The sequence below is a fragment of the Protopterus annectens genome, chromosome 1.part1 (genome assembly GCF_019279795.1).
Source record: "Protopterus annectens isolate FY-2018-M chromosome 1.part1, PAN1.0, whole genome shotgun sequence".
NCBI lineage: Eukaryota > Metazoa > Chordata > Ceratodontiformes > Protopteridae > Protopterus > Protopterus annectens.
Genome location: NC_056726.1, coordinates 649,016,308 through 649,040,048, shown reverse-complemented (window position 1 = coordinate 649,040,048; position 23,741 = coordinate 649,016,308). Strand labels below are relative to the sequence as shown.

The 23,741-nt window shown below is 41.4% G+C and overlaps 1 protein-coding gene across 1 annotated transcript in view; it reads right to left on the bottom strand.

The window, feature by feature from the left end:
* FANCG (FA complementation group G) overlaps positions 1-23,741 on the bottom strand; it is a 1,917,581-nt gene that overhangs the window by 1,085,257 nt on the left and 808,583 nt on the right. The window contains exon 7 of the mRNA XM_044077386.1: positions 2,919-3,065. Within this exon, the coding sequence (XP_043933321.1) occupies positions 2,919-3,065 (147 nt within the window). The remainder of the gene's footprint in view (positions 1-2,918; positions 3,066-23,741) is intronic.

Below are 23,741 nucleotides of genomic sequence, written 5' to 3'. Positions count from 1 at the left end.
CATGGCCAGTCTGCAGAGCAGGTAAGATCATCTTCCTCCTTGCATACATGCTACATAGGTTCATAGGTTGGTACTGGGCTATCTGCCCGAAGGCATATATTAGCCCAGCCACGTTGTGTGGTATTCACCACCCCTTTAGTAGTTCCCTGGACCCTTGTACTAGCAGCTAGTACCCTTGGCCCCTATCTAGTAGTGCTGTTGGTGTGATCCCCGGTGTGAACTTTCTGTTACCCATCCACTCATCAAGGTTTCTCTTGAAGAGTGATAGTGAGGGGTTCTGTCTTATGTAGATCGGGACCCTGTTCCATAGTAAGGGAAGTCTCTGCGAAGGGAATCTATCCCTCCAGCATGTTCTATTCATTGTTGTGTTGAGGTTTATATCCCTAGAGCGTGTAGCTCGAGTAGATTTGGTTTTGCTAAGATGGAGCATGCTCAACAATTCTGGGTTGGACATGGCTCTGTACGTTAGACAGAGATCGCCTCTGAGAAAGCGATATGCAACAGAGAACAGTCTTAGCTTTTTCAATCGTGCTGCATAGGGCAACTGTTTGAGGCCAGTAATCCTCTTGGTTAGGTACCTTTGTGGTCTCTCCAGCTGCTGGAGATGTCTAGCCAGGTACATTCCAATTGGTGCATTGTACTCAATAATGGGTCTGATGAGGAAGAGTAGAGGGGCACCATTACATCCTTAGATCTTGATGCGAACCCTTTTGTGATCAGATGGGTCACATAGAAGGATTTTCTAACCACTCTGGCAACATGGTTATCAAAGGAAAGCTGACTATCTACTTGGGTCCCTAGATCCCTTATTTCTTCTTCAGATTTCAGGGGATTACCTCCTATGTTGTAGTTTGCGGGTACTCTGTTTTTTCCAAAGGGGATTACTACGCATTTTTTTGCATTTAGCTTGAGACCATGGCTTTGACACCATGCATCAGTCTCATTTAGGCCCTTCTGGAGGATCTCCATGTCGGCCAGAGACTCTATTATAGCACCCAGTTTGCAGTCGTCCGCAAACTTAGTCAGCCACAGCCCTTCCATGCTTGCCTGTACTTCTGAGAAGTATATGCCAAACAGGAGGGGCCCCAGGACAGAGCCCTGAGGCACACCACTCGTCACTGGTCTGGATTCGGACATAGATCCCGCTACTCTTACTTTATGGGATCTGTCTGAAACCCAGTTTGCAATCCATCTTGTGACATAAGGGTTTATGCCCAGGCTAGTGAGCTTATCAATAATACCTGAATGGGGAATGGTGTCAAATGCTTTAGCAAGGTCAAGGTAAGCAGAGTGTACCTCCTTTCCCTTATCTATAGCCTGAGTAACTGTCTCAAAGAAATCCACCAAGTTCAGGAGGCATGATCTGCCCTTGACAAAGCCGAACTGTGTGGGGTCCAGCGACTGGAGGTTCCCAATCTCTCCATTTATGAGTTCCATAATGATTTGCTCCGTAGCCTTACAGATCAGACTGGTCAGGCTTATTGGTCGGTAGTTCCCAGGGTCAGTTGTGTCCCCACCCTTGTGTAGCGGGACCACCATTGCCGTGCGCCATTCTATGGGCATATATCCTGTGGAGAGGCTGAGACTGAACAGGGTATTAAGATGCGGGTGAAATCACAGTGATTTTGTCTGTCACTGCTAAGAGAGTTTCTGAAACCAAAGCTGATTAGGAGCTTTCAGGACATTTATCAGAGCCATCATTTCTTTCAGGCTTCTGTATCTGCACGGGTGCTGTGATGCCCAGATTCCCTGCACCTTGATACTCTTGAGAAAAAAAGAGCACCAAAATCAACGTAAAATTGACGGTAACAGTTAAAAACACCCTGCCAAGTACGGCTTACACTTGCCACAGCCCCTAAAAACAATTTATAAAACTTTTACTAAGAAAAATTAGAGTAGACAAAAAAAAAAAAAACAAAGTTTACACTAAAGGTAAAAAATAACCACATTTTAACTGCCAGAAGAGCCATGTGACAGTCCAGAAATGTAAATTCCTAGCAAAAGAAAAAGTCAGAAAAGTGCTTTCCAGTGACAAGAAAGCTCTGAAGGACTGAGCTCAGATCACTGATTTACTCCAGCTGAGCTGTCAACGGTCTGAGTGTGTGGAAGGTATCCTTAAGCTTTGGAAGTTGGCCAGCTGTTGTATCCTATGTAGGAAATAAATCATACAGCTATGGTTACTGCAGCAGTGATCTAACAATAACCATCATATACTTACTCTAATAACTCTGCCTGTTTTTTTTTTTCATTTCTGCACTAGTGATCCATTTGGAAATATTTTATTAAGCTGTCCAGTTTTAAGGTAACTATGTTTTATGGTATGAATATGATTACTGTATAGGGAATGAATGCACAGTTATTGTATTTATCTACTGATTTCAACAGCCTGGCTTTTGTTCCAACTAAATATCTGCACTGGAATAATATGTGCACTTAATTTACTTGAAAATTATCACTATTCTGATGTGGAATGACTTTGACTTATTAAAATAAATAAATCAAACAAACAAATAAATGCACTATCACTTTTGTTTCTGCTTGTTTATTTATGGGACCCCTTTGTGATAAGGAATGATGTCTTCATATTTAAAGTTTAGTATTATGTATAGGAAGACAATAAAGACAATGCCAGCTCCTTTAACTGGAGAGTCAGGTTATATTACTTTCAGTATTAACACATCAAATCACTACAAAATAAAACTTCATTTCATATTTGCATAACGTTTTCCCCATTGCAGTATATGTTCCTAGACCCATTAAGTGACAAAGAAAGTTTATGCCTGCTCATAATTTCTAAATGTATGACATGCAGTGTTTGCAGCTTGTTCTTTTTTCCAGATGTTATGTTTGTATTCATATCTGAAGTTTTACATGGTCTTAGAACATTAATCAAAAGACAAAAATGCAACCAAACTTACTCTGCATAAGAGATCACGGGCCCCTAATTCAGCATCTATCATTCCAAGCTGCTGGTATAAATTGCAGGTTTGATGAAGAGCAGTTAAGTACAAGGGATCTGTCTGAAGGGCTTGTTTGAAGTATTGCAATGCAGTTTGAGGTTTACCCTGGCAAAAAAAAAAAAAAAAAAAAAAAAATTAAGAAAGTGTACCAGAAGATTAGTATAATTCTGGTCATCACTTCATATCTTTTAAACTTCCATTACCAGGTGACAGCACTCCCTGGAAGTTCATTTTTAGTAGTCAAGTAAGCAATGACTATGGAAACTGTTTCCCTTTTAATTTTTAACCTTTTTTATACTCTCCTGTCACCATATAGGATCATTTCTTCTGCAATCCTGCCCCAATTAATGAAATCTACAAAAAAAACTAAACATGATTAAATATGATAGCCTGCTTCAAAGTCATTAGCTTCTTGTTTGGCTTGCACTTATTGCACAGCAGTGAACATCTGTAAGTCATTCTTTCAGTGTGATTCTTATGAAGATTAAAGTCTCAAGAGATCAAACAACATGCTACACACAGAAAGCTCTCTCATAAGGAAGACAATACACTGATGATGACAACGATGCAGAAATCATCTTAAGCAAAAAGCAAAGAGTACAGAAGGAACACTGATTTTTCCGCAGGTTTTTGTCATTGATAAATAGAGAGAAATGCAATGGTTCTTCTAAGACTGAACTCTGAGGAACACCTCTCAGTTTCAAGGAAATGTCATGACTATCACGCCTGACAGAAGTTGGACCACACGAGAGGTAACAGAAGTATAAACATCTACAATAAATAAAATGTTGCACATTAACTCCATAAGACTGATAAATCACATTAAATATGTAAAATAAAGTTAAATCTTTAGAGGTCTCTTGACTAACGCAGATGCCACATAAATATCCCTAATTGCCACCTTCTCAAACCACTCAAGAAGAAACCTTGAGCTTTAAGCTAGTTAGTAAGTTTTTGACTGGGCCACTGGTAGAAGAAAAACGTACAAAGTGATTCAGATTGTAGGGTATATTTTTCCTGACTGCAGCACTGCTCCAGTGTCTCCTAAACACCAGAATATAGCTGTTCAGACATTCTTGTGCACTTAGTAAAAAAAGATATACTTACTAACAATTTTATGCACACTCACAATACAGAACAATCTACCCTAGACTGGCATATTCCAGGAAAATAAAGGCCATACAAAAATGACTAACTCAAACAAAATAAACACAATCTCAGAAAACAATTAAGAATTGTGTGTAATAAGGCAATCTATTAGTAGAAATCCATATCAGAGGAATTATATATTCTACTGGGAATTGAACCTAGACATGCAGAATACTATATCATACCAGCAAGTATTATAACCACATGTACCTTGAACTTGCAATTTATATTATCCCATCTAGCTTCATCCATTAGAAGGTTCATTGCAGCTAGAGATAATCAAAGTCATACTAAATGTATTAAAAATACTGTTTGAAAAAAGTTACAACAAATACTACCAGTGCAGTGCTGGCCTCTGTTAAGCAACTCCACAAGGTGACTGACAGAAATAATTTGTGGGTTTCAAAGAGATAAAGCCAACCTTCAGAAGCATCTCCATTGTGGAACTGTAACCATGTGAAGTACGGGTCTGCATACTGTTTATTTAGCTTTCCTCCTCCTGGACACATTTTACTTTCTAAAGTACTGCAATGTAGCTGATAACAATGAAATTCTAATTAACAATGTGCAAAGAAGTCCTTGACAGCAGCTTTAAATGACAGTAGAGGGTGAGAAATTGTGTGCCTTTACTGAGAAATGATATCACAGTTCCAGATAATTGCAGTAACTATTTAATAATTTGTGGTACACATTCACAGTTTTTTCTTGCCTAGATCTCCTGATAAACATCATAGTTTCTCAAATACAGTATATACCACAGGTAAGAACAATCAAATTAAGCTCAACTGTATAAAAAGGTACTGTTATTACTCCAGAAAACACTGCAGGTAAATTGTAGCTAACTAATACACTAGAGTTATAGCTAACTGATGCACTGGAGTTATTCAAGTTTTGCTCTGAAACTTTACAGACGAATAAGATGCATCTCATTTTGTGGCTAGGAGCAAACACAACTGCTGGGAGGCTGCAGTGGCATTAAAAGAAAACAATTACTTCCATGATTGCTACACACTGATCAACACCTTAAATTCAGCTCTCCAAGTGTGAAGAAAGAAAATGAGAGATAGGTGCCAGTAACTCTGCCACCTTCAGAAAACTGAGCTACTGGCTAGTAAGTACACTGCCTGGATGCCAGCAAAAAAGAAATGTAGAGAATCTGAAAGAAAATAAACTAGAAAAGAAGAGAAAACAGTGACTGGGAAGAATCCTGCAGTTGTTCAGCAAAAAGCACTTCAAAGCTTTGGTGCAAGGTATGGATTCCAGTAATCTACAGGAGAAAATAAATCAAATGTACACAGAGCTGATAAAAATAAGCAAATCATTAAAGGACTATATCTACTCAAACAACACCAGGCTCTAAAAATGGAAGAAGCCTTGAAAAGCTATTCAGATGAACTGATAAAACAGCAAAAATCAAAGGTTAAAATGAAGAAAAGGCTCACTAAGTATGAGACTGCTCAACAAGAGCTGTTTCAAAAAATGGTGACGTTTGAGGACAGCGCACTCAGGTTAAACATGAGTTTTTCTGCTGTACCAGAGAAACTGGAAAGAACAGACTGTATTAATTTTATGAAAGTACAAATAAGCAACTGGCCTGGTGTTCCATAGCAGGATTTGTTAACTGAAAGAGCATACAATATAGCTCCAAATAAAAGCAGCCAAGACCTATATTACTAAAGATGCAATCATATCAGCAAAAAGAACTGATTCTGAGAAAAGTGTGTCAGAAGGCCAAGGTATTAAAAACTGGAGACAGTAGAGTGTTTGTGGAAAATGAATTATTCACTGCACACCAGGCAGAAAAGTAGTATATTTATCCCAGCAATCAGGAAATGTCAAGAGGCAGGTGTAACATTCAAGATTTGCAGTGTTTTATTTTGTAGTGATTTGATGTTGTCTACAGAATATTTGTCCTTGAAGATCAGACATTTTTTTCATGCAGAAGAGGATAAGGAAGAATACAAAAGTTTGTCTAACAAACGGAAGGGACTCTGCTTCTCATTTTTCTGATAATGAAGCTCAGAGAGACTTTGCCAGTGAAACCCTTTTTAGTGTTCTAAAGGAAAATGTTTGAGACAGAAAAAAGCACAGGAGATGACTAGAAGAACTGGGAGTTCCTTGGACAAGAACCAAAGTCTGTGGGTTGGAGATCGAACAGGAAGATGACCAGCAACACTGAAATTAGTGAATAAATGTGAGATTGCAATGCATTGATCACATCTGTAAAATATGGCTTTGCAAGAAAAAGTGTAAAGATTGGACTTTTGGTGACTTTGCTAAACTTGTTAGGCACTGAAAAGTTTTTACCCTCACTTCATGTCATTAATGTTTGGAAAGACATAAAAAGGGAGGGAAAAAAACAAAAAGTAGCTGCAAATAAAATAATTTTTCCTCAACAGTATTTATAGAAAACATTTAATGATATAAATTGCATGTTTTATAGTAAAGCATTTTCAGTTACTGTTAACGTAAGCCAGTGCCTTTTTTCGTCTTCTATTTTAGTTTTAAGAAATGTAAGCATTATAACTTAAAAAGAGATGACAGTCTGGACAAAAGCATGGTTAAGTTAATATGCTGTAATCTTGGTTTGTTGGGGTGTAAAAGTGCACAGGTTATAATATATGTAGAGTTGAAATGTTTTATCCTACTTTTGCATAGCTGACTGTCTGGAATAGGGCCCTTGGCTTAATTAAATAAGTATTTTGTGTAAGCAGAAAAATAAGAGAACACTGAATGTAATGAAAAATATTCCTTAGCAAATAAATATTTAGTTTGAGAAGTTTGCAGCTGAAGGCAGATGAGCATTTTATTTTCAGGTTTCTACAGAGACAAGCTGCAGTAAAAGCATTTTTAAGGTTAAAAGTTAATATTTTCTGAAAGCATACAAGCTGTTTTTCACATCTGTGAGGGGAATAAAAATAAGACAGGAACAGAGCAATTACTGCAGGTAAGAGCACAAACTGTAACATGCGTCTTAGCATGGATAAACTTAATTTAGGAATAGGTTAAGCTTGTGTGTGTGTAGCTGTCGATTTGGGGTAGTTTTTCCTATCAGTAGGGTTAAATGTCATTATTTGAAGATCTACATAGCTTTGTGCGTCTCAAGTTAATAGATTATGGGGGGGTGTTTTTTGAGGGTTTTCAATAAAATAAGTCTTTGTGGCATAGGTCCTAATGGAGATGACAATAAGAAACTGTACAAAAGATCAATCAGCCAAACATTAATGGTTGTATGTTACGCAAAAGCTGGAAACAGACATTTTAAAAAGTTGTCATATACAACAGGTGGGAATAACTTCTTATCATAATGACTGCACCATCTATATTATTATGGAACATTAATGGCCTAACAGGTATAGACAAACAAGAAAGAGCAATGAATTATATTAAGAAATACACAGTGCAAATAGCAATGCTACAGGAGCCACACTTGGAAAGAAATAAGCATGTGAATTTGATAGAGAAAGGATTTTAGGAGGGATATTCTGCAGAGTATCAGGAACAAAGGAAAAGGGAAGAATTTATACCAATAACTATGGGAGCTCCAATAATGATAGAAGAGGGGAAAAAGACAATAATGGTGTTTTTTGTGGTAGTAATGGGCTACTGGCAAGGGAGGAGGATTACACTGGCATGTATTTATATTCCACCTAAAACTGCCATAATGAAGCTAAAGATCATTTTGGGAGAAATAATCAGCTTTCAACAGGGAATATTACTTATAGGTAGGAATGGAATTTGATCTGAAGCAGTGAGGATGAACCTGGAGACCTAGAAGGGAAAATGTAACAAAAGAGGGTAAATTTCTGAAGAGGTTTATGAAAATATTTGGTATAGAAAATGCAAATTCACTAGTAGGAACTCTGAGATAACTTCCATATTATTCCCCAAGGTACACTAACTATATTAGACAGAAATTATATTTCGCAGGAACATGTGCATTTAATGGAAAGCTTTTGCACACATCCAATAATCATTTCTGATCAAGTGCTTATAAGAAGAAGTTAGGTACTCACCATAACGTTCCATGTGAGTTGTTCCATCTTGCCTTCATTCATTACTGATGGGTTTGGAGCCAATCCATCGGCTCCGACACGGCCATTTGCAAAGCTCAGGGTTTGCCAGTAGCTCGAGACCAAGCCCCTTATCCCACGATGCACTGCTGGAATTACCTCAGATCTTGTTTGCTGCGTGTGCTATATTCATGTAAGAGACCTACCCTCCCATACAGAGGAAGAAGGATTGAGTAACCAGGATGAGACCAGCCTCTAGGTCAACTATCAGCCAGGTGGGGGATGGAGGGAAGGGCGTAAGAATGAAGGCAAGATGGAACAACTCACATGGAACATTATGGTGAATACATAACTTCTTAATGTGAAGTTGTTCAATCTCGTCGTTCATTCATTACTGATGGGTAGCGTCCCTAGCAACCTCAAACTCGGGTGGTTCACGGGAGTACATTCTTCAGGACTGTAGACCCAAAGGAAGCCCAGTCCCTGTAGGTCTTATCAACTTTGTAATGAGTGATAAAAGTATGAGGTTTAGACCAAGTGGCTGCAGCACAAATGTAATCAAGGAGCAATTTGGCTTGAAATGCAGAAGATGTAGAAACTGCCGTGGTAGAATGAGCTTTAATCTTGTGTAGCAAGGGCATATTAGCAGCTGAATACACAAAGGTAATACAATCAGAGAGCCATTTTGAAAGCATTGTTTTAGCCACTGGTCTACCTTTTCTGGCTTCAGAGAATGATACAAAGAGCTGGTCTGATTTTCTGACATCTTTTTTTCTGTCCAAATAATATCTGAGCTGTCTGCGAACGTCAAGTTTGTGCAGCAAATACTCAAGGTTATTGGAACAGGCAACTCAATGACTTGGTTGATATTAGATTCCGAATAAACTTTGGGCAGAAATGAGGGGTTGGTCCTAAGAGATACTCTATCAGCATGAAAAATCAAATAAGGAGGGCTGATAGATAAAGCTTGAAGTTCTGACACTCTGCGGGCAGAAGTAATAGCCACCAGAAATATAGTTTTCCATGACAAGAATTTGAGCTCACAAGATGATGCTGGTTCAAACGGGGGAGAATTATACGAGAAAGCATAAAGTTTAGATTCCAAGCAGAATAAGGAGTCTTCACTGGTGGCCTCATGTGAAAGGTTCCTTTGAGAAAGGCCTTAGACAACTTGTGGGACATTATGTTTAGCCCGTCCACTCAGAGGTAAAAGTTAGATATAGCAGCCAACTGGACGTGAACTGTAGCAGCTGCAGCTCCTTTATTAAAGATCATAGTCAATAATTCTAAAATGAACATCAAGGGAGCCTGATAAGGATCAATGTTCTGTTTAGAGGACCATATGGAAAATCTCTTCCACTTACTAAAATGTAATCTGGTGGACAGCTTATGGGAAGACAAGAGGATCTGCCTTGTCTCATTAGAAAGGTCATGAAGCCTGGCTATGAGGGGAACTGGAGCAGCCGAGCTGTTAGCTTCAGTGACCGCAATGAAGGATGAAGGTCCCCCGACGGACGTGTCAGAAGGTCCGGAACTGGGTCCAGAATCCATGGATCCTCCAATAGATGATGAAGAAATGGGAACCAAATCTGCCGAGGCCAATGAGGGGCTATAAGAATGATAGTCCTTCCCAGTGACATTGCTTTCTGTAGGAGTCTGGGTATTAGAGGGATCAGGGGGAATGCACAGAGGAGACCCGAGGGCCAATCGTGTATGAGTGCGTCTCTCAGGGTTTCTCCCAGAGGGGGAATCAGGGCAAAGTAGCTTCTGCATTTTGTGTTGATGTGACTGACAAAAAAGATCGCAGCAAGGCTGGCCCCATTTGTGGAAAATCCTGTCTGCAATCTCTTGTTTCAGGGACCACTCGTGCGGCAACAAAATTGCCCTGCTCAATTTGTCTGCTATCACGTTGGATATCCCCGGGATGTGCATTGTCAACAGAAAGCGCTGGGAGGAGACAGCCCACTGCCAAACTCTGAGGGCTTCTTGGCAAAGGGGGGTAAGACTTGGTCCCACCTTGCTTGTTCAAGTACCAGATTAACTGTCCGTCTGAACTGCAATCGTCCCTAGAGGAGGACAGTCTTGGAAGTACTGCAACGCCAGAAGTACTGCTCTCATCTCCAGAACATTGATATGCAGATGTGACTCTTGCTCCATGTGCCTTGGGCAGTCTTTCCTTGACAATTCCCCCCCACCCTATCAGGGAAGCATCCGTGGTCACAGTGGCTACTGGAGGGGGTAGTACAAATGGGCGTCCTATGGTTACATGAAGAGATGTCACCCACCACTGGAGATCTCTCTTGAAAGAGTTTGTGATTAAAATCATATGACTCATTGGAAGTTCCTGATAGGAGCACTGAGTGAACAGCAGCCACTGAAGAATCCGCATATGCATCCTTGCTAATGGTATGGCCAAGATCGCTGCAGCCATCAAACCTAATACTTTTAAGATTTCTGCGGCTGGTGCTCTGTCCTCCAACACTAATGAACTGACATGCTGGCGAAGAAGAAAGACCTTCCTGATTGGTAGTCATAGAGTGGTGGTTGAAGTGTCTAACTCTGCCCCTATAAAGACGATATGCTGCGATGGCGACAAGGCAGATTTTTCTGAGTTGACTGGAATGCCTAAGTGATGGCAGAGTGTCAGAGTGTATTCCCTTGCCTGAATCAGTTGATGCCTGGTGGTGGAGGTAAGGAGCCAATCATCTAGGTATGGAAACACCTGGAATCCTAGATGCCTCAGATAAGCCGTGACCACTCTGGGGGCTGTAGTGAGACCAAAGGGCAGGGCTCAAATTGATAATGATTGGCTCCCAGCCAGAAACGCAGGTGATCTCTGGATGGCCTGGCTATTTTTATGTGGTAGTACGCATCCTTGAGATCTAACGAGCACATCCAATTGTCTTTCCCTAAAAAGGGAAGTATAGACTGTAGCGTGACCATCCGAAACTTCTCTTTCTTCACAAAATCGTTGAGTCTACTGAGGTCAAAAATAGGTCTCCAGTCCCCAGTTTTCTTTGGAAACAAAAAGAATCTTGAGTAAGTTCCAGATCCTATTTAGTCTGCTGGGACTGGTTGGAGGACTCTTTTTTTTTTTTAACAACTTGCGGACTTCTATAGTTGCTTGTTCCCTGTAAATGGGTGGAATGTCCAGGATTCTCCTTGGGGGTGTGGGTGGAGTGGAGAACAGTATGAAATACCCTCTGGAAACAATACTTTGCACCCGACTGTTGTTTGTTGTATCTTGCCAGGCGTTCAGGTACAAAGAAAAGTGACTCCCGACTGCATCCAGAGCAGAACAGTCGGGCCTCCTTTCAGGAGCGCTGATAGGGTTGACCAAAGAAGTGATGTTTGTCACCCTGGTGTTGCGGACCCCCTCTGCCACGAGGGTGGCATCTTCCAGTGGTACCCCTCCTCTGCCCCTAGAGGGGGGTTCACCACATGTGTCCGGAAAGGCTCCTTGGGCTTTTCAGAACCACATTTTACCTCCCCGTTGGCCTTTGGGGTAAAGGCAGAGTAGGGGTGGAAAAATGAACTCCGACGGCAGACAGAGTCTCTCCCTCCTGCTCACACCTGGTAAGAGTTTCCTTCACTTTGGGCCCAGAGAGAGAGATGTGCCATCAAAGGGGTGCTGACAAATGAAGACTTAAAGGGCTCCGCAAAGGAACACAAGCGCATCCAGGAATGTCTTCGTAGAGCAATTCCTGTACCCACTGCCCTACTCGTCCCATCGGCTGCATACGATATGAGACACATGGACGAGTTCACAATGGAATTTAGGGTAGCAAGCTGAGTGGCAACTTTGTCGGATGCCCCTGCAGCTACAGTACCCTGAAGAGTATCTCCAAACTCCTTAAGGAGATCTCTTTGCAGTTTGGTGAAATGGGTCAAATAGTTCATGGATTGGAGTGTAAAAGTCACTGAAGTAAACATGCGTTTTCCATATCGATCCATGATCCTGGACTCTCTGTTAGGAGGATGGATCGACGAGGAAGTCTCGGACATTTCCTTTTTGTGGCCGCCGCCGCCACCACCATGGCATCAACAGGGACTTCTTTGGAGGAAAAGACTTATCTATTGGGGGCAAAAATGAACTTATTAGTCCTCGAAGGGACAGGTTCCATGGACTCCGGTGACTCCCACGCCCTCCTGGAGACCAGCTGCAAGAGCTCATCAAAGGGTGGAGACACCCAAGAGGTGGAAGGTTGAGACCAGAAAGCCTTCAGGAAAACTGACTCGTCCTCAGTAGGGCTTTTGGACTTCCAATTACCCCTCTGCCTAAGGATCTCGGGTATCTCCGCAAAGGAGATATCCTCAGAGGGGGGATCGTGGGGACCCTTCTGACTCATCCAAGTCAGTGTCAGATGTCAAAGATTCCTGTGGGAAGTCCAAGTGTCTCCTCTTACACAACCTCTTCCTGGGGACCTCCACAGTGGGAGCCTCTGGGGAGGTCTCGGAAGAGCAAGGGGTGCCCTGTGGGGCTACCTGAGGCTCAGGGTCTCTACGCTTAGCCTGGACGATGGAGGCAGAAGTGGACACAGGCGCTTTGGAGGAAGAAGAGGCCAGATCTAGTGTCGAGGAGGTCTTTGGGGACAAGGCTCTCCTCATGTCTTCAAAGGCATCACGGCTCCGATGAGGAATCGACGGACCCAAAGGAACCGCCAGCCCCACTCGCACCGAGGCCGTGAGCTCCAAGCCCGAGGCAGGAGCCGAGCTCATCCGAGTCGAGGCCCCGAGAGGAAGAGTCGGCACCGACAAGTCGGTGTGACTATCCTCCCCGGACCCGACAGGCGCTTTGGAGGAAGAAGAGGCCAGATCTAGTGTCGAGGAGGTCTTTGGGGACATGGCTCTCCTCATGTCTTCGAAGGCATCACGGCTCCGATGAGGAGTTGACGGACCCAAAGGAACCGCCAGCCCCACCCGCACCGAGGCCGTGAGCTCCAAGCCCGAGGTAGGAGCCGAGCTCATCAGAGTCGAGGCCCTGAGAGGAAGAGTCGGCACCGACAAGTCGGTGTGACTATCCTCCCCGGACCAGACAGGGCTCCTAGAGTCCCCGGTCAGTGCCCAGGACGTCAGAGTAGATGGAACCGATGATACCGGAGCAGGGCTCGACGCCAAAGGTTCCAGATCAGCAGGTCGGCCTCCTCCAGCTCTGAAGGTCCGGTACGGCTCGGAGGAGGAGCAGTCAAATCTGGGATGGTGGTCTTCGGTTCCGACGCTAGGGTCGGAGCAGACAACAATTTAGCAAGCCATGGTGCCCATAAGAGCTTCTGCACCAATCGGTCCATATCCAAATCAGAGAGGCTGACCAAAGACCTGGAGGAGTGCACCAAAGGTGCCGATTGAAGGATTGGAGATGCAGGTCTATCAGAGACTGGCTCCAGAACTGTGGGCCTGCTCCAAAATGAGGAGACACTCTGCTCCGAAGGCTGTGGAGCCAATGTCCCGGGTTCCTCCATTTTCTTAGACTTTTTAGATTCCCTGGAAACCTTGGAGTCTCTTGAAGACTTGGAAGATTTGGAGGACTTGCTGGCCCCATCCTGGTCAGTCAAAGCTTCGGCAAAAGGATGCTTCAGCAGGCCTCGATCAACAAGCTTCCTTTTCCTCTCTAATAAAACCCTTGAGGAAAAGGAGTGGGAGATACTGCAGGACTCCTGAAAATGCACAGCACCTAAACAATAAATGCATTGAAAGTGCCCATCGGTCAGAGACATCTTTTGCCTGCAGTCTAGACATTTCTTGAATCCAGACTTTGGGTGTTTTTCCTTATCCTCAGACATTTTGCAAGAAAAACCTTTAGGCTTAACACTATAACAAACCACACAAGCCTAAATACAGCCTAAATGTTATATCAAAAACTACACTTAGGCTCAAGTTAACACGCCTAAACATTAAAACACACTCTAAACAATGGCCCGGAGAAAAAAGGGGGCCAACACTAGCTAAATATCTATAACCACACTCTAAATATCTACTATAAATGCAATAACTATGAAAATAGAGAAACACACACTATATGTAACTAGGCCAAACACGAGGCCACTACAATTATACTAAATAGTAAAGGCACCAAGGGTAAGGATCTAATAGAAAAACTACAGTAAGTATTATAATACTAATCTAACTAAGAGATTGAAAACGTTATGGAGTAACTTGCGAAAAAGCGATTTTTGTTCAAGAAAGGCTTGAGTGAAATGGAACCACTGAGATCTGTGCTGCGGCAAACTAGATCTGAGGTAATTCCAGCAGTGCATCATGTGATAAGAGGCTTGGACCCAGGCTACTGGTAAACCTTGAGCTTTGCAAACGGCCATGTCAGAGCCAATGGATCAGCTCCGAACCGATCAGTAATGAAGTAACGGCGAGATTGAACAACTTCACATCAACTAATATAAAAATGATGCACAATGAAGTAAAAAATGAGACACTGACGCTTCCTAACCTACCTGATAAAAAGAGAGGAATTTAAAGGCAATGAGTAGTGGAAGTTATTCAAGACTTATTAGGGAAGATACAATTTTTTTCAGATGTTATACCTAGTGAGTGGGACAAAATGAAACTGGAGTTTAAGAACAGGGTAGAAATAAAAGAAAGATATATGTTTAAGAAGAAACAGGAATTTAGAGGGGCTGACAAAGATTAAAGTACTGCAGAATAAGGGGAATCTCATGGAGGCACAGTTGCAGGGTGCTAAAGAGAAAATAAGGGAGTATCTGGATAATATGCATGAGTTTAGAAAGACTACTGTTAAGCAACTCTTTTTTGATAATAACGCCAGAGCAAAAAAACATTTAGCACAACAACTTGGGCAACAGAAAGTGGAAAGGGTTAATGGCAAACTTACGGAGCCTATAACAAGAAAAATAACCATAGGTCCTGCAGAGATGTTAGAAATATTTCAGAAATGTTATGAAAATTTGTATAAAGCAGAGAAATGTGGAAATCAAGAAAGAGCACAAGTGGGAATATTTATGGAAGACTTAAATATGCCAAGGTTAGAGGCAGATGAGGCTCAACAATTAACGGGCAAGATAAGAGGAGACGAAATGAAAAACAGTGACATACAATCAGTCTACAGGAAATTCTCCAAGAAAAGATGGTATTCCTGTGGAAGTCGGGAAGCTAGGAGGGAAGAAATTGATAAAGATCTGGAAGGTTTTATTTAATAATATTTTAAAAGGAGGGGAAGCACCAGCATTCTGGAAGAAAGCTGTGGTGGCTGTAATACCTATGGATGGTAAAGGCCTATCAGACCCAGCTTCATATAGGTCCATTTTAATCTTAAACCATGATTATAAAGTGTTCATGTCTAAAATAGGTAAAGGAATGGCAAAGGTTGTCAAAATTGATAGATATGGATCAATGTGGTTTTGTGGAAGGGAGGCAAACATTTGACAATATTAATAAAACAATGATAATTCATGTGACGCCCCACTACTGGCCCAGTAATCAAGGAGCCTCAATCCTCACCACTGGCAAAAGTGGAGGCTATATACACTGGGAAGATGACAAGTACATACACAGTAAATTGCAATTTCCCTTAACAGCCCTCAGAGATCACAGTCAGTCTGGGGCTGATTTTCTCCCTCTTTCTCCAGATCCCCAAATAAGACTCCCCACCGGCAAAGCTACAGAGCTGAGATCTCAGCTGAGTGGCCAAGCCAAGATCTCCAGCATCCTCTCTGTCCAACCAGTGCTTCGTGTCCCTGCCCAAGTAGCTGACACACACACTCTGAGATTCGGTTTACTTACACACACACACAAACACTCTCTCCTGTGAAACGCTGGCACAGGTTTATTACCTATGCCCCTTTTGCCCAGACTATAAGGTAGTCATTACTGCTACCAGCCAACTCTATCAGCTACTTTAAGGTCCTTAACAAAGGGTGTCCAATCTTACTGTGTAATGTTACTATTAATCCAAATGGTAGTTTGACCAAGAGCAAAGTTATTAGGAATGGCCCACACAGTGTCACCAAATAAAGCTATGCAAGTACTCTCAGAACATAAATATGTATCTACATAGATCAGCCACAATGAAAGGTTTAAATATATTTAATAATAAATAATAAAAGAACAAGAAAATACTCAGTAAATAATCACAGTTACACCAGAGTTCAAAATCACAGGAAATATTTAAAAACATTGCAGGACAGTCTCAAATAAATAAAGAAAACACATAAGCTATACTTCTCTATATTCCTGCCTGTATACAAGAGAAATTACTGTACCCTAGTTAACTTACTTACAGAACAACAAGCAGGCAGATGTGGTGAGTGGATGTTCTTGTCAGGTCAGAGACAAAATACAAAATGCTCTCCCTCTCTCAGAGAGTTCTTAAATTAATCTGAAATACTACTGCTGGGTTAACTTGCTGGATAACATCACCTCTTGTCATATGACTTTAGTTCCTAAGCTAAACCCCATTGCTAGAAATTGCCAGCATTTAGCATCTCCCTGTGAAAAATACATTGCACTCAGATCTTTGCAGCTGCTGGAAGACATAAAACAATAAAACGCAATGCAGAAGGCTCCCTAGTTTTAGGCATCCTGTCTCCTTGCTGCATTGAAACCATCTTTTATGGAACAATTATAAAAAGATTTAATTTCAACTATTTTTCTGAAGTTTTGCAAGTTAACCTTCTAAGTTCCAGTTTCCACTGTTAATATACATACATTTACAAAGTTACAATAGTGTATATACATTTCTGTCCTTTTCCAGTAGGGTACACTGTGGACATATCTCTAAGCTGAGTACTCTACAACATATCTCTTCAGCACATATGTCTGTATAAAACATCTTATATGACATACATTTCTAATACATTTGTAACACAAGCATATGAATCATGTTGAGATTCACAAACGACATCTGATTTACAAAATTCTAGCTAGCTGCGCTGGCAGTACCTCCTTTTGTTGCAATCCAGAGGGAAGCGGAGTATAAGAAAATACCACTTAGGTCGGTGGGTCTTGATGCAGAGAAGACATTTGACAAAGTAAGCTGCGATTTCATGAGTAGAGCAATGGAAGCATTTGCACTCCCTGATAGAATAACAAGGTTAATTAAGAGGATATATGAGGGATCAGAGGCAAAAGTTAAAGTGAAAGGGTTCCTTTCTGATAAGTTGCGCATGTATGGAGGAGTCAGGCAAGGGGGTTCTCTTTCTCCTTTATTTGTTTTCTATTTAGAGTCATTGGCAAAGAAAATAAGGGACTCAGAAATTCAAGCATATAATTAGTATGGCAATCAAGGAAAGTTGGCCTTTATTTGCAGACAATATTATTTTATACCGGACAAAACCAAAACAGGGCATCTCACTGTTGTGGAACATCTTGAGACAGTTTCATGTCTTTTCGGGATATAAAATTAATGAAAATAAGACAAAGGCTATAGCTGTAAAGTATGCATCCACACATGAAACAGTCCAGCAATACCCATATGAAGAAGAAAGGGGTAACTGGGATCCTGTATATTGGGAATGTAATGAGTTCGCAGACATTAAAAATTCCCTATAGAGTACTCTGCAGAAATATTGAGTGAGCAAAGAAACTAATGAAATGATTTTCTGAGCTGAGAGAAAGGATCTAAATTGCCTAGACATAATAAGACCTTGTTAAGTTCAATTCTGGTGACTGCCAAAACAGCAATCACTAGAAAATGGAAATCAAAGTCTAAATTAACTATTTGAAATTTAAATATTGTAACAGAAATAAAATAACTGGAAGTGGGATCTCTAGAAAAGGGTAGGAGCAAATTACATAGAAAAAAGTTGAAATGGTGGGAATAATACTTGCAGGAGGAGGATGAGGTTTAAGGGAAGTCAGAAATTGATCAATTTGTGTAAGGTTGAATTGATGATAAATATACAAAAGAATATATGACAATGGTGAGGGACTTTGAGGTTGGCATAATGGTTAAGGTGTTTGCCTCACAAACCAGAAGCACAGGGTTTGATTCTCACAAAGGAAAACTGGTTAAGCTTAAAATGCTGCACTCACTGCAAGCATTCTTAACCTTGGAAGATGCTGACATTTGTGCAGTTGCCGAAACCTGGTTCAAAGCTGCGGAGAGCACCCCAGCCATACCAGGCTACTCATCCTATCATACATTCAGACTCCAAACCATGGGCAGCAAAGCAAAAGGAGATGGAGTTGCAATATATATAAAAGGCATACACACCTCCAAGCTGGTTAAACAGTATGATGCACAGGAGGCACTCCAGGTGCAGTTAACCATTGATAAGACCCCTATTCAAATCACAGCTAGTTACAGGCCCCCAACTTTGACTCAGGATGCCCAAGCCACCTATCTGGACTTCTTTGAATCTATCAAGATTCAACCCCTTACCCTGAACCTGGGTGACTTTAACTATCCAACCATAGATTGGAAGAACTACTCATGCCAAAACACATACGCCCAGAGATTCCTTGATTTCATCAACGCAAATGCCTTGGACCAGCTGTAAGAGCCAACCACAAAGCGGTCACATTCTAAGTCAACATCTCCCCCTACCTCCTTAGCTAGGGTCAAACAAAAAAACTTTTCTAAAGCTAATTTAAACCTCCAGAGGGAAGGTATAAACAGCTTCACAACCCCTCCCCCTCCACAGGAACCGGTGCATATGTCTAAACCTACACCAAAGCACTATACAAGCATTTATATAGCTGCATGGAATCAGGAATATCCGACAGGACAAAATCGTCCTTCTCAAGGAAGAGTAAACCTGTCTGGTGGACATCTGCAATAAATAAACTCTGTAATAAAATGAAAAAAATTCCTCTCTGGGACCAAGAAGTAGCAGGTGCCTAATTGGAAGCAATCTCTCCTTAGTCTGCCCAAGCAAATAAGAGCACTAGTGAACTTTGAGTCTAAACTGGCCACATCTACTAAAGATAATCATAAGGCCTTCTTCACATACACCCACAATCTCAAAGGAAGCACTCAGATCTGCTCAGAACTGGTGGTCAAGGATACCACATACACAACCACTATAGATAGCAAACCTGCTGGCAGACAAGTCCAGTGAAAACTTCACCCCTGTCCCCCCATCAGTAAATCAGGACATCCCCAGCACCTGCCCCCCTTCCCCTTATCTCTAGGGAGCAAGTCATCACTGCCTTCTGAAATGCAAATAAATACAGCGTCCATGGGACCTGATAACATCCCAGGATGCATCCTACATGAACTCAGGCAGGAACCTGCAGCACCATTAGGTACCATACTTAACCAAAGCCCGAGTACCGGTTTCATCCCAGCCAAGTGGAGGACAGCCACTGTCATCCATTTGCACAAAGGTGGAGCATCCACCAATCTGGGAATTTATAGACCCATCAGCCTAACTAGCCTGATCTGCAAGGCCATGGAGTGGATTATCATGGACCTCATTAACAAGGACATTGGGAACCTCCAAACACTTGATCCCACACAGTTTGGTTTCAAGGGGAGACCATGCCTGTTGAATTTGGTTGACATCTTTGAGACAGTCACCAAAGCCATGGACAAGGGGAAAATGGTGCACACCACCTACCTTGACCTGACCATAGCCTTCAATATGATTTTCCACTCGGGTATAACAGATACTCTCTCAACTAGGCATCAATCCATATGTTACCAGATGGGTAGCAAACTGGGTCCACTGACAGAATCCACCTAGTCAAAATAAGGGAAACCACCTCAAGCAGTAGACCCCATAACGAGCAGTGTACCCCAGGGATCGGTCTTGGGACTGCTGTTGTTTGGGATATACTTTTCTGAGATGCAGGCCAAAACCAGTGGGCTATGGCTGACCAAGTGTGCAGACAACTGCAAGCTGAGAGCTGTCATCAATCCCCCTAGTGATGTGAACATCCTCCAAAAGGGTCTCACCCAAACAAATGACTGGTACCAGAAACATGGCCTCAAACTGAATGCCAAAAGGTTCGTCATCATTCCCTTTTTGGAGTGAGACGTCCCCAAAAATTAACTTGGGCACCCAGATCGATAGCAAACTGACTTTTGACCAACATACTGTCTCCAGTGTATGGAATGCTTTCTACATGGCCCACCTCAGTAGTAACAGTATCTCATCCAGGGACAAAGAGGTCATAACATCCCTGTATTCTTCCCTTATAAGACCCATTATTGAGTACAATGCCACTTTCAGCATGTACCTCACAAAGCACATGCAGCAGCTGGAGAAACCACAGAGGTTCCTCACCAAGAGAATCCAGGGCCTCAAACATCTACCCTACATAGCTAGGCTAAAGGCCTACTCATACAGAATCCTCAGAGGTGACCTCAGTCTGGTATACAAGGCAATCTCAGACCCCACATTGATGGGACTGCTGCATATCCGCAAGTCAAGCACCACTCAAGTAACCCACATGCGTGACCTCAACCTGGTCTGTGACATCAATAGGACTTGTTGGCAGGACAGATTTGTATCCCAAAGACTTACCCTTTTGTGGAATAGGCTCCCTCTCCACATCAGGCTGAGTTCCTCATTAACCCTTTTTAAGGACAACCCGGATAACTGGATGGAGAACAGGAAATACACCCCTGAGATTACACCTGTATCCCTGCTGGACAGGGGCATCAGGTGCTGGCCTGTTGGAACATGGGCTAAATTCTTGGTAGACTTGTAAGGGCCTCAGGGCCAATAAGCCTAGTAACTTCCTATGGCCCATGAGGGCAGCTAACCTAGCACTCATCTATAAGCCTATCAACCTATGTATAAATTTTCCAACTGGAAATATGTAAATATAATTTTTTTTCTTTTATATAAATGTTTACCTATGTTGTACATGACAATTCACTAAAGATGTTTAAAAAACAATGGAAAATGCATTTTAAGAAATAGAAGAACCCTCTGGTTGTCAATAGTATTAAGTGTTAAGTGTTACTAGGTGGAGAACAACGGTTAAAATTATTAAAATCCAGAGTTAAAATATAACATACACAGTTCTAAATGACTGAATTAAAAAAAAAAAAAAAAAAAAAAAAAAAAAAGCTTAAAAATATGAGAAAGTGGCAAGATTCTGAAAATGATATCTTCCCCACTGACCCAAGCAGATCTTGTAAAACAAGATCAGCAATAACAAGTCAAAACAGAAGTTCTGAAAAAGCAGATCAACATTAGTTAAATATTAGGATACGGTAAGAGGTGTTATCAGTAGAAATAGCAAGTAAATCCAAAATACTACATCACAGCTTCAAGTTACGGCACTGGACTTTGAGAGCTGAAGCTACAAGAGCAATCTGTTCTTAGAAGTTATTGCAGAAAATAAGAGGAAGATGTGAGAAAATCTTAAAAACTTATTTCTGAATAGAATGTCTGAGACTCATAACTATAAGTCTCGGAACAGTGACCACTGAATGTGCAAAACTAATAAACTTATGTACAAAGTCTAAATTCACCATGTTTTGGAGTTTTCACTCTCTCGAATGGTCTGAGGTAGTTTTTCTGGTACAGTTGATGGAAATGGTGTTGAAAAACACTTTTTTCTTTGAGGGGGAATATTACAAACAACTGAGTGGGGTAGCAATGGGAGTGGCGTGTGCGCCCATTTTTGAAAACATGGTTATGTTGGCTTGGAAGAAAAAATTTTTACTCAACTCAGATTGGAGACACCATAGGCCATTCTTTGCTATGTACCTGGACGACATGCTTTTTTTATTTGTAAGACAGACCCTACTGAGATAGATTCATTTGTGGAACACTTTAACACCACTGATTTTTTGAGTTTCACGTATAACTACAGTCAACAAACCATACATTATTTGGATGTTCAGCTTTCAACTGACCAAGAGGTGCTGGTGTCTAGGATTTTTAGGGAAGACACATTTTCCAATAGTTATTTGTATTATACAAGCAATCATCTACTTCACTGCAAGAAAAACTTGGTAAAGGGGCAGGACATTAGGGTGGCCAGGATGGTTTTGGATGGGAAACTCCTCGAGAGAGAGAAATGGACAGAATGATGTCTATGTTCTTGGACTGAAGGTACCCACTTGATCTCCTGAAGTCTTTAAGGACTCAAGTAGAGGAGAATAGGGACATGAGATTTGAATGTAACCTAGACAGATCAGACCAACTGACTAGTATAATGTCACCCTATGACCATAATGATAAGGTCCACCAAGGGATGACTATTAATTTTGATAACCTAACAAGTAGGGTGAAGCAAATAATTAATCATAATTGGGCCATACTGAAAACTGATGAAGAACTATACAGGCATTTGGGCAATAGGCCCACTTTCATATACAAGGTCCACCCCAACATTAAGGGTAGGTTAGACAGAGGTACACATGAGTTGAAGCTAGGTACCAATAATTGCGGACGTTGTAATTACTGCAGATTTATTGTGGATTACAAGGAAATTATTTTGGGCAGCACAGGTAGAACAAAAATTGTTTTTAGAAATGGTGATTGTAACTCAGTCGGTCTAGTATATATGGCATTGTGCAACCACTGTCTTTCATTTTATGTAGGAAAGACAGAAATGAAGTTAGCGAAAAGGATTTATGAACATTTATACAATATAAAAAAAAAACCGTTAACGTGAACAATGGGGTTACAAGAAATTTAATTTTAGGATACTGGAAATCGTCTCACGGAACGCCAGAGGGGGGGCATGGGAAAATAAATTGGAATATAAGGAGCTCCTCTGGCAGCTCAGGTTGGACGCTACCCAAACACTAGGTTTGAATGATTATATTTCTACCAATTCAGTGTTAAGAACGAGAGCAGCTAAACTAGGAATCCTATCATACGTATGTTTTTAAACTTTAACTTTTATTCTTTGACAATTTCTGATAAGTCTGAAAATATCTGTTGTTTTTAATTTTTGGCACTGGTATAGGAAGTATTTTTTAAAAAAATATTTTTTTTAGCCTGTTCATATCATGTTTATTTAACTCATGATTAGTTTATTTCCAACTGTTGCTTTAAGGAAATCTTCAGAGCTTCTGTAAATGGCATCTAGGTTAATTAATTAAATGACTAGCTAATTGTTTAATTATTTGAATGTTTACTATATATGGAGCTCATAAAAGTACAGTTGTGTACCTACCATAAATGTAGATGTTTGAGTGTATTCACTGTTGCAGTCATTACACTTGGGTTATCCTGCTGGCAGGCTACCCGCAGTCGGCCAGAGTTCCAAAGTCTAGGTCCGGCATCGGTTGCTGTCGCCTCTTCCCTGACGTCAGTGCACCAGGGGTATAAAAGATGCAACCAACGCCATTTTCTTCAGTTTTTCTTGCCCCAGATGTCAGGTGCCCCCAAATAGGAAGGCTGTAAAAAATTATACCAAAAAGCATGCATGTACTAAAATAAACATTCCTTCATCTACAAGCAAATACACCACATAGGTTGTATAGAGTTGAGAAGTACAGAAAAGTCCCAGCAATGAAAAGGGGGATGGTGGGTGGGTAACCTGGACTGCAACAGTGAATACACTCGAACATCTACATTTATGATAGGTACACAACTGTACTATGTTCATCGTGTTTCACTGTTGCAGTCATTACACTTGGGTTGAATCCCAAAGCTGAGGTTGGGTGGCTGGGCCTAAATAGGATTAGGAGAGGCTACCAGGCCCTGCAGAACTGCAGTGGCAAAGCCTGCTATGG